General features: G+C 44.0%; 1 protein-coding gene and 1 long non-coding RNA gene across 5 annotated transcripts in view; one reads left to right on the top strand and one right to left on the bottom strand.

The window, feature by feature from the left end:
* Hipk2 (homeodomain interacting protein kinase 2) overlaps window positions 1-17,733 on the bottom strand; it is a 187,399-nt gene that overhangs the window by 34,602 nt on the left and 135,064 nt on the right. For 2 of the 4 annotated variants that reach the window (XM_040728448.1, XM_040728449.1), the window contains exons 7-9: window positions 13,983-14,145; window positions 8,627-8,834; window positions 7,657-7,778 (exon numbers count right to left, since the gene is read on the bottom strand). In XM_040728448.1, the coding sequence (XP_040584382.1) occupies window positions 7,657-7,778; window positions 8,627-8,834; window positions 13,983-14,145 (493 nt within the window). 4 annotated transcript variants of the gene reach the window in all.
* Window positions 1-17,733, top strand: part of LOC110339240 — a 92,432-nt gene that overhangs the window by 45,046 nt on the left and 29,653 nt on the right. The window contains exons 2-3 of the long non-coding RNA XR_002381353.2: window positions 2,522-2,629; window positions 12,186-12,260. This is a non-coding gene — a long non-coding RNA (uncharacterized LOC110339240). The remainder of the gene's footprint in view (window positions 1-2,521; window positions 2,630-12,185; window positions 12,261-17,733) is intronic.

The following is a 17,733-nucleotide window of genomic DNA, read 5'->3' as shown; positions in this document are numbered from 1 at the left end:
CACACGTGCAGTGAGCTTTACGTTTTCTGTGCTTCTGTCTCTTCTCTGCTGTTAGTCACTCAGTGACTCTTACAATAACCTGTCCAAAGGGGGTACCTAAGGGACCACCACTCAGGTGAAGTGCTTCTTGGAGGGGTAAAGGACCTAGGGCTTTGTGGAATATGTAGAGATATGTGATTGGTTTAATAAAAAGCTAAACATCCAACAGCTGGGCAGGAGGAATAGGTGGGACTTCTGGACAGAGAGAGCTCTGGGAAGAAAAAAGGGAGAGTCGCCAGGTAAAGGCAGAGGAAGTAGGACACATAGGAGGAGAGGTAAAAAGCCATGAGCCTCGTGGCATCACAGAAGAACAGAAATGGGTTAATTTAAGTTTAAGAGCTAGTTAGAAATAAGCCTAAACTAACACAAGCTTCCATAATTAACAAGTCTCCGTGTTGTTATTTGGAAGCTGGCTGGTAGGACAGAAAAAAACTTATTACAAAAAGGTTTGATTTCTCAGTTACATTTCTCTCTGTCTATGAAGCCAACCATGACTAACATATATCTAACATTTTCTAACTCAGGGCTCCACTGATTGGGCATGTGTTTTAATATGTATGTTTTGACTGCTGTATAAATAAATATTTCTGTAAAGGACTATATTTAAGTGAAGACTTAATAAACATGATAGAAGCATATTTCAGATCTGCCCCATTTTCTGTTTCATCCTTCACAGGTTATTGGTGTTGCCTGTGAGATCTCATTCACATTTTGATACTGATTGCTTGCTTACTGATCTGTTATGATATAGGCAGAAAGCTCAGAGACCACTGATCATACCACAAGCACTTAATGTCAGCTGACAAAATGAAAGAAGCAATTCTGCAAGTTTATTACCTATAGCTAACTGTATTTCAAGTCCACTGATGTCACAGAGGGGAACTATAACTTAACTGGTAAAACCACTGTAAACTCAAAATACTGAGTGAGCCAGGTGTGGTGGTGTACACCATTAGTCCCAGGATTCAGGAGGCAGAGGCAGGTGGATCTCTGTGAGTTCAAGGCCAGCTTGGTTTATATAGTTAGTTCTAGGCCAGCCAAGGTTCATGTCAAGACTCTGTATTAAAACAAAAAAACAAAATAGTTTTATTGTCAGTTAAAATTTTTACTGCTTACTGATCTGGAACTCATTTTCAATTCTATGAAAAGCATGAGTTTTGACTAATGTCATTAATAAAAAATGTATCTTGATATCAGATAGGGTTTCCTTGAATTTTACCTCAAAACCATAAGGAAAATGGCTTTTTTTTTTTGTTTTTGTTTTGTTTTGTTTTTTTTTCGAGACAGGGTTTCTCTGTGGCTTTGGAGGCTGTCCCGGAACTCACTCTGTAGACCAGGCTGGCCTCGAACTCACAGAGATCCGCCTGCCTCTGCCTCCCGAGTGCTGGGATTAAAGGCGTGCGCCACCAACGCCCGGCGGAAAATGGCTTTTTTTAAAAACCTTTTTCATTGATTGCAAAAGTGATGCTGACAAATACAATCAGCTCATTGAGATATCACATCAAGCATCTATAATTTATTGTAACTACCAAGAATAGAACTCATTATTATTGTTATTGTGTGTGTCTGTATGACACGTGAGTACATGCATGCATTCGGAGGTTCTAGAGACAATTTTTGGGAGTCAGTTCTTGGTTCTCTCCTCCTATTTTGTGATTCGGGAATTGAACTCAGGTCACCAGGCTTTCAAGGAAAGCACTTTTAACTGTTGAGCCATATTGCTGTCCTCCTCCCCTTTTTGGGACAGAATCTTGCTGTGTATCCCAGATAGCACTTGAGCTCAAGATGGTCCTTGCCTCAGTCTACCAAGTGTAGGAATTATGGGTACATACCACTATGCTTGGCTGGAGCTAATATTTCTTGATCCATATTGTGTGCCAATCAGTGTTTAGTCATAGATTTTCAAACTTAACATTGGTCCTATGAGGTAAGGACTACTATTTATTCCCATTTCTTAGGTGAATAAACTAAGACAGAGGTTAAATGACTTGTTTAGAAAATATGGCAAATTATTGTTTTCTCTGAACCTAACATGACAGGGAAGAAATGAAATATACAGATTCATAGAAGCAAGGAGAGTGGAGGACAGACAACAGTTAAGATTTGAGAGGTATAACAACAGATGGTCAATTGCCAAGAAAGTTAGCACTCTGATTCTCCAGGGAAAATGAGGAGACGGTGAAGAGAAACGGGCCACATGTGTGACATTTGAGGGTAAGGGGGCTGGCTTCTGACGCTCCACAGGGAAGCCCGCATTCAGTAGTCTGTCCTGTCAGTTTTCTCAGGGTGCTGGGCAGTCTAACGTCCCAGTCTCAAGTACCCATGAACAGACAAAGGGAGCCCTTTAGAGAGCATCTGAGGTGGAAGAGGTCAAAGCAAAAATCAAATGAAACTCATAGGAAACAAAAGCAAATCCCAGAGATCTATAATTGTCTATAATTAATATCCAGAGTTTAAAATATATGTGTCTTACTTCTTATAGATATATACATATGGAACAAGATAAGGAGCTCCCAGAAACGAGAACAATGGCAACGGAAAAGGAGAAGTCAAAAAAATTTCAAAAAAAGTGAAAGAAATTTCTCAGAAGGTAATATTCCTCCCTCACACACACACACACACACACACACACACACACACACACACACACGGAAAGATAAAAAACGCTGAGATGGGGGGAGGGCACGGGAGGAGGGGAGGGAAACAGAGAGGGACCTGGAACTGACTTGTGAAGCAACCTTGTTTCTAATTTACATTTAAAAATAAATAATAATAATAAAAAAGAAACGCTGAGAGATTAATTTAGGAGTATAAACATCCAGGCTGGGGAGATGGCCCAGTGGGTAAAGTGTTTCCATCAAAGCATGAGGAACAGAGTTTGCACACTCAGCACCCACGTAAATGCCAGGCATGGGAGGTGAGGACAGGATTTCTGTAGCAAACTATAAAGCTAGACTACACTAGCAAGAGAGGTCTAGATTCACATGAGAGACACTGCTTCAATATATAATAGAATCCGGAACCATCAGGCCAGGGGTGGCAGTATCCATAGTGGGTTGGGCCCTTCCCCATCCATCATTAATTAAGAAAATGGCCTACGGGCCTGCCTGCAGTCTGATTTTTATGGAGGCAGTTTCTCAGTTGGAGCTCCCTCCTTTCAGATGACTCTAGCTTATGTCAAGTTGACATAGAACCAGCCAGCACACATGTGTACCCATACCCATCCACCACTCACATACATGCATCAACAGATGCACACATCAGCACACAAAACAGAGTAACAATATCCAATTAATAAGACTTTTGCAAAGAAAAAAAAAACAGAAAACATTGCTAAAAGGACAAACAACAAAACTCAGAGTAAACGGCAACAGGGAGTCTAGGACAAGGTATGGAAAACAAGAAGGCATGAAGTCATTTATCTTGAGACAAACTGTGGACAAGAAGACTGTCTGAAAGGTTTCATAGAAGCAAATAATATACTGAACTCAATACATTCAAACCTGAACATGTCAAACACAGAAGCCACTTACAGCTTTAGAATGATCTCAGACAGACAACCCAGTGGAAAAGGGAGCAGCTATTAACTCTAGGGAAAACAAGGAGCCACGTAAGGAAGGAAATATAGTCAGTGCATTATGAAGCTCATCAAGAGCAATGCCATACGACTGACAATAATTATACAAAAAGTATAAAAGTTGAACCACAAATTACTTGGGAAGAATAGGAGAATGAAAGAATGAAGGAAGAGACTGATGGCAGTAGGAATGGGTTGGAGAGCTAAGGCCTCATTATACAAACAGGAAGTCAGTTTATAATAAAACATGGAAGAATCAATAGAAAAGCACTCTAGAATATTATATGGATTTTCATAAGACTGGTCAAATTAGAGGTTGTTTTGGGATGGGAGAAATTAAAGACGGGATAGAGGACTATGTTTAGTAAATGTGTGATGTTAAGTTGAAGAAGGATGAAATTTGGATGTCAGAGCCACGCCCCCAAGGCAGGCAGCAAGGGGCGCAGCGGGTGTGCACCCAGATGATCTGATTCCCACGCCCTCAGCCAACACCCAAACACACTTGATGGAGAACACAAACACGACAACCCTTTTTGGAATCTGGGGTGGGTGTTAGCTACACAAAGCTGGCATGAACAAATCTTCCTTATCTGTTAGCAGCTTCAGTGCCAAGTGAGGTAGAAGTCGACAGCAAGATAATGGCTGCAAAGACTGGCTGCTGAAATGCCATCAGTGGAGGCTTGGAGTGAGAAGCACACGGTTTTGGCAGAGTGAATAGTTTAGTCACCTATCCTCAGGGAAACACAGGAACCTTGGCCATACGACTCAACTGGTCAAGAATGCAAACCCTCTTCATTGAAAGTGGAGTCTAATAGGATCTGTCATTTCTGACTTGATCTTGTGAGAGGGAGTTTTGGATTCTGGTCCTTGAAAAAATGAATTAATACGATCTCACTCAGAATTGTACCTCCCATCTCCCGACTTTTACCTGATCCCTCACAGTTTCTCTTGTAGCCAACGTGCTAACTGGGGCTCTAGGCTTCAGAAAGTGGAGGCCACGGACCTTTCAGGAAGTATCAAGAGACTCCTTTATAAGGGGTTTCTGTAAAGGTCACTCTTTTGCTATGCACACATCTTTGAGGTGTGCCAGAGGCTTGCTTCTTTATAGGGGACACATGCTACTGCTGGGGAAGGAAGTCAAACTAACATAAGGAATACATATAAAGGGTCCATCTCTAGACCGTCACAAAATTCTCAAAAGATTTTAAATGCTTAGAAGAAAACAATCAAATTTGGGGATACGTTTAAAGGCACATAATAGTATTTAGAAATCTTGTGCCTGATAACCTAGAAATCTACTCACAGAAAAATGAAAATCCAAAATGCAATAGTTATTACCTTAAAAATAGCTATCACTTAGTTTTTAAGTTCCTGTGTATTTATATGCTCCTTAGGACAAACCACAGGAGATGACTTCATTTTAACAGGCTAGCACATTGGGACACATTAAGTGACAAATAGAAGGAAAGGTAGTCAGCCACAAGCCAGAGCAACACTGGATGGGAGGGACGCTTGCACTTTTAAAATAGGAAGTGTGTCTCTGCAGTCTGTGTGTGAAGACACACAGGTCTACCATGTCCATGTTAGTGGGTGCGCATTGTCCCACTTGATGTTGGTTCAACAAATTCCGTAGTGAGGAATACTCAACTTGCTTCCAATGGTTCCTTTTAATAAACACTATAGCAATTAAAATCCTACACATACATTTTTGTTGTTGTCCAGTTTTCCAATTACAGATTTAGGTGAAATCAACGTGAAGCTTTACAACACTAGAGACTCTTTTCAAGTAAGCAGGAGGGAGGACTCTTCCCACCATGATTAAAGGACTGAGACAAATTCAGAAATGCTGAGCCTGTTGGTTCCACTCCACTGAACAATGAGGAATGCCTCTTTTAGCTAGAAAGCCATGCTTGGTATTTCTAACAGAGCTCACTCCTGGCTTCCTTGCATTCAGTGTGCAAATACAAGAAAGTGTCTGCAATTACCTTGGAAAGTACACAGGGAAATCTATAGATTCTGGGCTCACTGGGAGGCTGGTTTGGACTTCTGACACTCAGATAAAGGGTGAGCAAATGTCTTGACCTAGACTGATCTTTCTGTAGTTCTTCTTTGATTTATAATGGCCTTTTCTGAACTCCTCACCACAGAACTATGCAACAACAACAAAGAAAATTAAAAGGACTATGAAAGAGGGAGGGACAAGCCCACTTTAAATACAGGTTCTCTGTAGACACAACACTGTCACCAATTGCTGGTGTTAGCTGTCACTTGAGCAGTGTCAGTTTAGATTACGAACAAAGATCCAATCTTAGTGGTTCTAGAACACAGAAGAGGTGATGACATCCAAGTCTGTATGAGACTGTTGTTACCATGCACTCAGATTGGACGAGGATTTCCTAAGAAAGGGAAATCATGTGTCATTTCTCATCTATGAAGACTGATAAAAAAACTAATTATAGTAGTTGCAAACTGAGCTCAAAAAGCATGTCATCATACCAAGCACAACATGATCAGAGTTTACCTCATAAATATAAGGATAATTTAACATTACAAAATCTATTAATGTAACTTGCTACATTAACAGATTAGGGAACAAAGTCACATGGTTATCCAAATAGATGAGAAAGTATATTTGATAATACAATATTTACTTAAAAATTAAAACATGACATCTCTGTTAGAAGCAATAAAATGCCTAATGGGAAGTAGGTATAACAGTTTCCTTTAGAAAGATCCCTAGTCTCATCTGTTACTAAACATGATTTTGAACTGCTCTACTCAGCCCAGGACATGTGAGCAACAGGAAAAGAGTGCCAGGCCCAAAGAACAAGAGACAAAACTATTATGTGCAAGTAAAAAGGATTCATAAAACAGAAGGGTAGCCCGATGACCCAAATCAGCTATATTCCTACAGACTGAAAGCAAATGATTACAAGTGTCAATAAAATCAATAGTAGCAAAAGCTGTAAAATATTTATTATCTTTGTGTGTATGAGTGTTTTGCCTGCATGCATTTCTGTGTGCCTGGTGCCTGCAGAAGCCACTGGATCCCCTAGAATTGGTGTTAAAGAGGGTTTTGAGCTACCATGTGGGTGCTGGTAATTGAGCTCAGGGCCTCTGGAGGAACAGCCAGTGTTCTTAACTGCAGTCAGATGTCTTGACTATGTCCTGGTTCTTACATTTAGTTGTGTAATGTTTTTGTTTTGAGACAGGGTCTTACTGTGTAGTGCGGGATGACCTAGACTCACTATGTAGCCTAGCATGGCCTTGAACTCACAATTCTGCCTCAGCCAGCAGAGTACTGGTATGACAGATGTGTGCACCATACCTGGCTGTGAGCAAAACTCTGTTTTAGTTTTCTTACTTGTCAAGAAGGGACAGGTATCTTTCTGTGTTGTGGGGATTAGACAAATTAACTGTAAAATGCATGGCATAAAGACAATACATTTGTTATTAGAGTTCAAGTATCATTAAGGATTGCCTTCTGGTTTTGCACCAGTACCATTACTATAAACTCGTATAACACTTTACACATTTTCAGTCATTTTTCATCTTTGTGATCTCATTCCACAGTTAGAATACCTAGATGGATAGAAAGGAAGGTTTCCAGCCCATAGCTTCTACAAGTCATTTTTTCCCAACTCTTTTTGAAGGGATAATCCCCAGGGTTCCTTTGGCTCTAAGAATCACCTCTATTTTACAAGAAATTGGAGGCAAAGAGATGTTAACTGACTTGCCTTAGGTCACCGAGAATTACTAGCAGATTTAGGATTAAAACCTAGGTCTCCTAGATGAATTTGCTTTACAAAGATATAATAATAATTCCCCTAGACTCACCGTATCTAAATTTCTTCTCGGAATTGTCACTAGATGCTTAGGGAGGCAATTGACTCAGGGATCACTTAGAACATTACTGACACATTCCAATGCCCAGGAGCTCCTGCCTGATGAGCAGGGAGGGAGTCAGTAGAGACACATGTCTTTTGGAAAAGCATGAAATGGCTGATGGGAATGGGAGCAATACAACAGACGAGAATTACCTGAGCAAGCAGACCTGGTTGGATCTGAAGAGGCTGAGCTCCTGGAGCTTGAGTGACGATGGGAACAGCATTTTCCATCCGCACTGAGTAGCCAGCATGCTTGGAGGGAGAGGCCTGCAGGCCTGTTCAGGACATGGGTGAGGGACAGGAGGGAGATGAATGACTGACAGCTGAAGAGACCATTCTAGTCACTGAGTGAGCTTTACTGCTCACCTGTGAGATGTTTTCCTTTTAGTTTCTAGCTAAAAAGCAGTCCCCTATCCCACACAAACACAACCCTCCAAATTAAATTATGTATGGTTCAAAACAGGGCAGTTAAGATGAGAAATTACAAGAGGAGAGATAACTGAGTGTCACAGCAAAGGACGCTGGGGACAGAGTGGCAGGCTCTCTGGATTGTACAGATGGGATCTGAGCACCAGTGTACATGCTCACATGGGTGCTTTGCAAAAATCTGTCCTTGAGCTTTCGTGTAAAGTGTGACGAGGTGCATAGTCTTCTCTAACTGTTTAGAGTTCACAGAAAAAGAGCTCTGGGATCATGGCCAAAGGGGAGGAGGCCCATGGAGGCCCTTTTCAGACAGATTTCTATTCCCCACATGAAGTGGGCCTGTACTGGCTGTCAGAGACTGGCAATTCTCTACAGATAACTACAGAGAGCATTTCAGGCAAGCCAAGCGGGAGCTGACATCAGCATAACAATGGAGCCAGACAATGGCCTCTTCACAGGCAGCTGGCCAGGGCCACAGTCTCTGGCAGGTGCTGAGAACAACAACAAATGGACTTGGTACTCAGCACAAGTCGCATTGTTTCTAGGTTGGTGGCCACAGGAGAGCAGCCTCCAAATTCAGTGATACTGGCATTCAAATGAAGGAAAGGAAGAGGGCTTTCTTCCCTGACAGTGAGCATTCCAAGAAGCAGCAGGGCTTAGAACCCTAGAGGCGGTCCGGCAAGAACCAGTTTAGCCTTACCTTGGAAGCCAGGGGGACACACGATGAGAGCTTGCTGGAAGGGGTCCGGCCGGGCACAAATCTGGGCTGTTCCTGTCTGCAGGGGCATGCTCCGCTGGGCCACCGCGGCCATGGATGCCGCTGAGGGCTGGTAGAGTGTAGATTGGTAGTTTAGTATGGAGACTTCGGGATTGGCTAAGGAAAGAGTGGCACTGGAGGAAGTGGGAGCCTAAAGGAATGATGGGGATTAAACAAAAATAAACAAAAATAAAAAATGAGGGAGGTGGTATGTTGGGAGACACAAATCCAAATCAAATAAATGAATTTAAAGGAGAGCAAAGAAAATAAAGCAGAAGGAGGGGCAGGAATCCCGCTGAATCCCTCAGAGGAAGGCAGAGGCACCTGCACCCTCACATCTGTGGGACCCACACAGCTCACTACTTAGTCTAAAAAACTGACTGAGGGTCTGGGGACAGACCTCAGTGGAGGGCTTGCCTAGCATGCATGCAACCCTGGGTTCAATGCCCAGCACTGCATAAAAACAACTATGTAATTTTCTGTGCATTTTGTGACTTTAGCACTCAAGAGGCTGATGCAGGAGGATCAGAAGTTTAAGGTTATCTTTGGCTACCTGGGCCACATGAGGCTAGCCTGGGCTACATGAGCTCCTAATCAGGGGGAAAAACAAACAATAAAGCATTTAATTAAGTCTGCTTCATTCCAGAAGGGCAGGTTTGGGCTGAGAGCCTTCGTATTCCTTGGGCTCCACAGTGGAATATGATGATGGGGAGGGTGGGAAAAGCTGAGCCCTGCGTTTCTTCTCCTTGTCCCAGCAAGGCTCCACCATCCTGAGGGGTTTAGATGCACGTTTATGCTGCCACCCAGGAGCTCCGCCTTAGCTCACTCCCCCTCCCGTGGATCCAGGTAGTCTATGCTTGGGCGGCCCCTGCAGGCCTGGTCCCAGATAAACGGGTCTCAGCAGGGAAGCCCAGGCACCAGAAAGAAGGGGAGACTCTTGCTGGGATCTAAAGAGACACCCTTAGCCCACCTAGGACACTGCTACCATGAAAGCAGTATATGCAAACATCTGTATCTGACTTCTGAAACAGAACTTCCAACAGAAACAGACCTGTAGAGGGAAAGCAAATTCTTTGCTGGGAATTCTTACATTTCTCTCCTTAGCAAAGAGAGGCAGAGGTTAGCAATGGCTTCAGATTGAACGTTGTCTACAAGGAGTTGTACCTCTAGAAGAGAGGCAGTCAACCTGGGGGTCATGATTTCTTTGGGGGTCATATATCAGATATCCTGGATATCTGATATTATGTTACAACTCATAACACTAGTAAATTCCAGTTATGAAGTAGCAACAGAATAATGTTATGGTTGGGGTTCCTCTTACAACATGAGGAATTATATTAAAAGGGTAGAGGTTGTAAGAACTAAGTGATACGGAGGAGGTAGACTTAGAGTAAATACTGGACACACATGTAAGGGGAATTTCTAGTGGAGTTAACGCCAAATTTCATTTAAAAAAAGGGCAGAGTCTTGTTTTACTTTTTCTTTGGGTGATGCTAGGACAATCAGACAAATCAGAACCTTGGGCTGGAGAGATGGCTCAGAGGTTAGGAGCACTGGCTGCTCTTCCAGAGGTCCTGAGTTCAATTCCCAGCAACCACACGGTGGCTCATAACCATCAATCTGGTGTATATTTAATAAATAAATAAATCTTAAAAAAACCAAATCAGAACCTTGAGTGCACAAGGTAGGTCTACTACTGAGCTGTATCTTTGGCTCTGCATAGTTGCATAGTTTGTTATATAGATTTTGGGCTGAATTTTAGTACAAGACAATACATTTATTTGAAAATGGTTACGAACTCCTGTGACACACTTATTTCGATTCTGAGCTGCGTATCGTAAGTGTATATTCATTTTCAGCCTCCTGGAAATATGGTGGGGACATGTGTGCACATGGAGGATCCAGTGTCTATGTGCTGATGACATAACAGCTCCCTGAGCACATTTCCTACTGCCACAACTCAGACCTACAAGCTCAGGTCCTCAAGGTCCCCTGCCTGGGGCTGTGGCACCAGTGTCTTCCCATTTGACCGTGCTGCCCCATCCTCCGACAGTCACTGTTCTGAAGCCTGGCCTTCCAAATATCCCTAGGACCCAGTGACTTGTTCCAGTTGTTCTCTGGTGCCTTTATTAGTGACGTATGCACTCCACCTCTCTTTCAATTCTTGGGCACAGCATTATTTTCTCCTTCTCTTTTAATTTAAAAAACATGTATGGGTGTATTGTCTGCATGTATGTCTGTGCAGCATGCCTGTGCCTAGTGCCCGCAGAGGCTAGAAAAGGGCACAGTGTTTCCTGGGACTGGAGTTACAATGTGGGTGCTCTGGAAGAGGCCCAGCTTTGGCTCATTCTCTTAGAGACCACTCTGCACATTAGCACCCAGCTCTGCACCTACACTGCTGCTCACAAACGCCAGCGACAGCCTCATGAATGTGTTGGATGCATCCTGGACCAGTACTTTTTGCTTTCTAAAGTCCCTCTGTTACCTTCCTTGATAAATGTTAGCTATCTTTTTCTTCAGGACATTAGTCTACTAGCTCACTGGAAGCATAGACTATTCATCTCCTAGGAATCCTTTGGCTCCCTAGCAGATTGTGCTGGGCAGTGTAGTCAGCATCCTGAATGATGCCTCCCTGGGAGTAGGGCCTGGGTTCTACTTGTGGTCCTCTGCTTGTCTGCCTTACTGGGCCCTCTTGTGTGCAGTCTGTATCTGGATCTGTTTTAGCTCATGTTTTACCATGGAGATCACGAGCTCCTTGGGAGGGATCTACAAAGATGATGATCTCTTTGTAGAGTCGAGGAAGGAAAAGTAGAACGCATGTCCTGCTGTGAGCACCAGTCCCCCGTGTGAGCAGGCATGGTGACAGTTGCCCTCCATTTCCAACGCTGCTCCGGATTAGTTGGTGGAAGTGTGTGAGAGGGTGAGGGAGATTTTTAAGAGTGACATCACCTGCTAATAGCTGTCCTGGCTAACAAAGGCAAATGAGAAGAAAAAGCAAGTTCACTGGCAACCTATGTTACAAAGATGGACCAAGTGATTCTTTTTTTTTTTTTTTTTTCAAAGACAGGGTTTCTTTGTGTAGCCCTAGCTGTCCTGGAACTCACTTTGTAGACCAGGCTGGCCTTGAACTCATTGAGATCCACCTGCTTCTGTCTTCTGAGTGCTTGCTGGGATTAAAGGTGTGTGCCACCACCACCTGGTTACTAATAGTTTTTGAAAGTACATAATTATGGTATATTGTATATGGTATATTGAGCCATCGTCCTTGAGACATAAGCAATTAGAGATTAGTGACCACTTGGGAAAGATCCCAAGTCTACTGGATGTATGTTAAGAGCAGCACAGAACTAGTTCTCGTCCTGTCACTAACATGAAACTGTAGGCGTATTTTGTTGCTTCTAGACATCTAACATTTAGAATGAGCAGAAAAACCCCAAGGACCTCACGGAAGGGAAACAGCACTGGGTCACTAACATACAAAAGAGGTCTTGTTGTGTTTCAGGAGTGCAGACTCTGATAGCAGACTGCTGGAATCAAAGGCCAAACCCATCTCAGATGCACTAACAGGCATCCTTAGGTAAGAGATTAACTGCCTTGTGCCTCAGTTTCTGCCTCTAAAATGCCCATGACAATACCTATTCCACAGGGATGCTGGAAAGACTGGATGATGCCATGCTGAAACAAGTCTGATACAATGGTATTTACTGTCAGTAATAATGAATATTTCATAACATTATCAGAGGAGGGAAAGCATGCCTTCGTGCTTAGGTCTAGGGTATAACCAGACAAACTTGTTTTTATGCTATATTTAATTAGGATCTACAATTCTGAGTTCAGATGACGGAGGATTTGTTCTTAGGATCATGCTTTAGTAGGGCAGCATTTCATTTCCCAGAGCTCAAGCCCACCATTATACGAAGTTAACAGTCTTTTCAACTGTAGTTCAACCTGGCCAGCTCTGCAGGTCTCAGGGCCATGGAGAACAGAGGTGTTCTTATTTGGGACCTGCCTTTGCGTTTTTCAGTTTTGGTGATATTCTTTGGAATGGATATGCTGCCTGTCCTATCATAGGAAACACGGAGGTAACCTGTTCTGTTATAGTCAGGGACCTCCAGCCCTCCAGTCTGAAGCCTATGAAGATGTCCATGGAAAGGCTGGAGGGCAGGGGTATTCACCTGACCTGACACATGATTGGAGGAATTCCCTTCCCATGTGTCCTCTTAGATCCTTGGGTAATGGAAGGAACAGCCAGGTGGCCGATGGGGACAAGGGATTTGAGGTTAGGGAGTTAGGATCAAGAGTCTCCTAAGGACGGGAAAAGCAAGCCTCAAGGTAATGAAGAAAACCCCAGTGGCCCGTGTTGAGAAACTCTAGATGCAAAAAGCCTTAACCTCAGGCCTGGCAGGAAAATGAGCTCTTCACTCTAAGACATCTTTGAGAACTGATGGCCTCCAGGGGGCAGCGGATTCCAGATGGCACTGAGAGTCTAAGCAGAGGAAGAGCTAGTAACTGGAAGTCAAGCTAGGAGGGAACAGCAGTGAGTAGGAACAGGCCGGTGACTCATGAGTGCCAGGAGGACCAGGCAACTGAAGGTGGCACTCAGGTGATGGCATTCACACATCAGTTTACATAGTTACTTCTCTTTGAAGGAGTGTGTGCGCTTGTGCCCTTGTCATCGCACACTGACACTAAGACTGCCATGTCTGGGAACACTTCTTTGGAGACTTAAGACTGAAGATGGGAGTCACAGATTCTGGAGGCAGATGAACTAGGGTGGAGACTCTTCCTCTAGTGTCCATTTCCCGAATCTCATCTGCATCTCAAACAATCTATGCTGTGGAGTCTTCCCATCTGCAGAAGGCTGGGGATCTGTGTAAAGGAAACCTCAGTTTCCTGAATTCCTTGGGTAAAGTTTCTAGGATTCCAGGGACAGACCCATGAGCTGGCTTTTCTATGACTCAGAGAATGGACAGGCTTTACCTCTCCTGAATAAAGACCATATGCACACAGGGGTGCTAGGAGGGACTCCTGCTGTACTGGTCCTAGAACTTTTTTAGAAGGCTCCGTTTCCACATCTGCTCGGAGGAAGATGGGAAGAGGTACCATCTCAGGGAGCAGTAGTCAGAACAGAGAGATCTTGGCCCCTTAAAACTAATCACGGAGCAAGTACTTCAGCTTACAGACCCGAAAGGACAACACAGGGAAACCTGTTGGGTCTGCTGGGGGACAGCTGGGGTACATCTGAGTCCTGATGCCCACTGGTGGCCCTGCCCACCTTTCCCTGGTGTCTGACACTCACCTGGTTGTGGACAGTGGTCAGCTGGTTGTTAAATGTCATGGTCAAGTTAGTAGATGTGCTGGGGGCCACGTGTGTGATGAAGGGTGTTTTGCTCTGGTTCACTGTGTCATACATATTCACCCGGCGCTTGCAAATCTCCATGTTTTGGAAACAAGACTTGACACTGTTCATTCAAAAGGTAGAGGCAGAGACACAAGGGACAAGAAAGAGGGTGAGGTGGGGGGAAGGAGAGAAAACAGTGAGAGAAGGAGAGAATGGTTAATACGGTAACCTGGCCTTCTCAAAGTCTGCTCCTGGAACTGTCAGCACTGTGAGAGAGAGTTCCCCATTGTGAGTCTCGATGCCCTTCCTCCCGTCCTGGATGGGCAACCTCCACACCACAGGCACGCTTCATTGTACCTTCCTCCCATTACTTTTCTGCCTCGAATCTCACTGCTCATTCTCAGTGTAGTTCTCACTCATCAACCCAGGATATTAAGGAGCTGCTACAATCTACTTCCACCTTCCTTAGAGCCAACTTGTCTACCCCTCCCCCATTCTAATGACCCTAGGCGCACCATCTAGGTCAGTCAAACAATTCTCCCATCCAGGGTCATGAATTTAGGTAGCTGACTTCTCGCAGGAACCTGTCAACAATGACAATGATGACTAATTTTTACTGAGGAGTGGTATATATTTAAAATATCCCTCTCAGTCTTACACCATCCACAAGACAGAATTATGATCATTGTCTCAATTTTATAAATAAAGTCGAAGGTTTAGGACAGATAATTTGCCAGATAGACAATTACTAACTGTCAATTTACCCCTACTTGCCCCACTCTCGCATACACATTCCCAATTTCCTTAACCATTTTTTTTAATTCTTGTCTAGTTACATGAAGTAGAATTCTCTCCCCCTCTTCTTCCTCCATTGTCTTGGTGATTCAAAACCAAAGCCCCAACTACAACAGTACTAAAGGAGTGCAGGTACGAGCATGAAGGCATTTCAGTGGCCTTGGCCACTCCAGCTCCTGGCCATCCACTGTGTTTACTCAATTCATACTCTGCTCCTCATACACTGTGCCTTTGTTAGGTTCACTTTTCCTCAAGCACTAATATTCAAGATAAAATCTCACTGAATCTACAATTTAAAATGTCTACTGCAGTAACTGAATATAAAAAAGGTAACAGTTTTCTACTACTTTAAAATTTGTATAAATTGCTGTATACTACAGGTGTGCTCTATTTTGAACTAAATAGGTGTTAATAGGCTATCCTAGAATATGATTTCCAAATTTCAGAAATTGAACATAGACATGACCTAGAGATTCCTACTTCTTTCTAAGTTAATGGCTATTCACACCAACTACTATTCACACTGGCTACTTGATATACAACACATAGTTAGCAAACGGATGGTCCTAGAGAGAAAACATATTCACTGGTAAGCGACACCATGCCCACCCACAGCTTCTGCGAAGTACCTATCTAGCCTATTGCTCGGTGCTTTCACATAGAGCAAAAGACAATAAAACGATGCCAGATGCATTCTTTTTGGAACACTCTTAAAGCATCAGTGATTTTTGTATGGCTCAATGTATAATCTTCAGACTGCAGTTTTCTCATTGCAGGGTGGAGCTTGATTGTTAGGATGAGACAAGTACTTCTACTTTGGGTTAGTTTATAAGAAGACTGGCCTTTACTAGAACCTGGGTGTAGAGAAACGAGGGGTTTCACTTTCATCTGCAAAACTTCATTGTGGAGCAGTTTAGGCTCAGCCCCAAGGGTGGGTAGGTCTGCATGTTTGTTTCTACTCTAGAGTTCTCCATGGTCTTCTGGGAACCCACAAAAGATTCAGCCCACTCTCAGGTAGGCCTAGGGATGGCCTGTCTCTCTTTTTTATGCTGACTTCTAAGTTCTAAATTGCCACTGCTCCTCAATGAAACTAGGGATGCTTCCTTACTGAACACAAAGAACAGGACCCTGCTCATCTAAGTAGAAGTACTTGTAGTACTGGAGTAGACTAGGTAGGTACTCAGCAGGAGCTGTGGGCAGGCATGGTATTGATTACCAGTAAATACGTTTTCTCTTTAGGATCATCAGTTAGTTCACTATGCTATGGAAGAGAACTGATGGATAAGACACACTTCAGAGTGGTTGTGTGTGTGCATCATTTGTGTGCCCGAGGAGGCCATAGGGCATTGGATCCCCTGGACCTGGAGTTACAGATGGTTGTGAGCTACCTGATGTGGATGCTGGGAGCTGAGCCCCAGTCCTCTGAAGAGCAGTAAGGGCTCTTAATTGTTGAGCCATCTCTCCAGCTCCCAAGTATCTTTTTTTTTAATTAAATTTTTTTTTATGTGTACAGGTGATTTGCTATGTGTTTGTCTGTGCACTGTATGCTTGCCTGGTGCCCGGGGAGGCCAGAAGAGGGCACTGGATCCCCTGAGACAAAAGTTACAGACAGTTGTGAGCTGCCATGTGGGTGCAGGGACTTGAACCCAGGTCATTTGAAAAGCAGAAGGGCTCTTAGCCACTGAGTTGCCTCTCCAGCTCTCCTGAGTACCTTTCTTGACTACCCTCAAGTAGTCTAGCTAGCCAGCTTGCCCCTGGGATCCTCTGTCTTCACCTCTTGAGCTCTAGGATTCCAGGCAGACCCCCTGGCATTTATGTGTGTGCCAGGGATTCTAAGCCCAGCCCTCACATCTGTGCGGCTGACTCTTTACCCCTGGGCCATCGCTCCAGCCACAGCCATCATGCCAATGCCCAGTTTTAAAGCCGCCGTTCCTCTTGTTCTTAACCAGTGACTCCACCTCTATTTCTGAGACAAAGCTGTCTGACAGGAACTCCCTCAGTGCTCCTCTGCTATCCAGTGCACCTGTGGACGCCCACACCTTCCTCTTGCCCGCCTCTCCACTCAGCTAGAACACCATCAGAAGAAACTGGTCACAAGCATCTTTCTCCTTGAACCCTCACTTGCTACCAGGTTCTTCCCATTAATATTTTCTTGTTTCCTCACTCTCAAAACCTTTCCTCTTGTCCCTTTTGACCTTCTGTTTCCTCCCTCCCTTTCACAGCCTCACTTCTTGTAAGGCTGCCATCCATTTCCCTACTCTCACTCATCTTTTAACCTGCTGAACAAGTTTCTGCTTGGAAATGGCTGTCACTAAGTTGCCAACACACCCTCCCACTTGCAAGATCCTACAGACATTTTTTTTCCTTCTAGATTACCGATATGGCAGCAGTTAGGTCTATATTCAACACAAATCTAACCAACCATTCAGCTGCTTCTAAGTCTTCATGAGTTACATTGTGCTTTTGATAAGAGACAAAATCCTCCTTGAGCATGGTTTGCTCTAACTTCGATGGCATGTCACCCACTGTCCCTGTGTCCAATGTTTAGTCATGCTGGAGAGCTCACATAGGCAGTGCCTGACTGCTTACACCCGTCTTCTTCCTCATCTTCAGAGGTTGCACTGTGGTCTTCTGGCCTGCTGAGTCAGCTCCTTGTCATACTGACTCATAACACCCCCATTCCTTTCTTGGTAACAGCCACTGTTCTATATCTTCCCCTCTGAAGACTTAGTGGGCAAGTAGCCAATCTGTTTAGTTACTCACGGTACCCAGAGCTTGCTAGAGTCCATAGCAAGTCGAGGGAATGGACTGGTTCGCTGCAGGGCAACGTTGGAAGGACCTCTGCCACTGATGCTGGGTTGCTTTAGACTAAGCACTGTTGCTTTGCCCGCTTCCTTTGTGCACCGACACTCTG

The sequence above is a fragment of the Mesocricetus auratus genome, unplaced genomic scaffold, assembly GCF_017639785.1.
Source record: "Mesocricetus auratus isolate SY011 unplaced genomic scaffold, BCM_Maur_2.0 Super-Scaffold_100019, whole genome shotgun sequence".
NCBI lineage: Eukaryota > Metazoa > Chordata > Mammalia > Rodentia > Cricetidae > Mesocricetus > Mesocricetus auratus.
The sequence above is the reverse complement of the archived record's forward strand: the minus strand, read 5'-3'. Positions and strand labels throughout refer to the sequence as shown.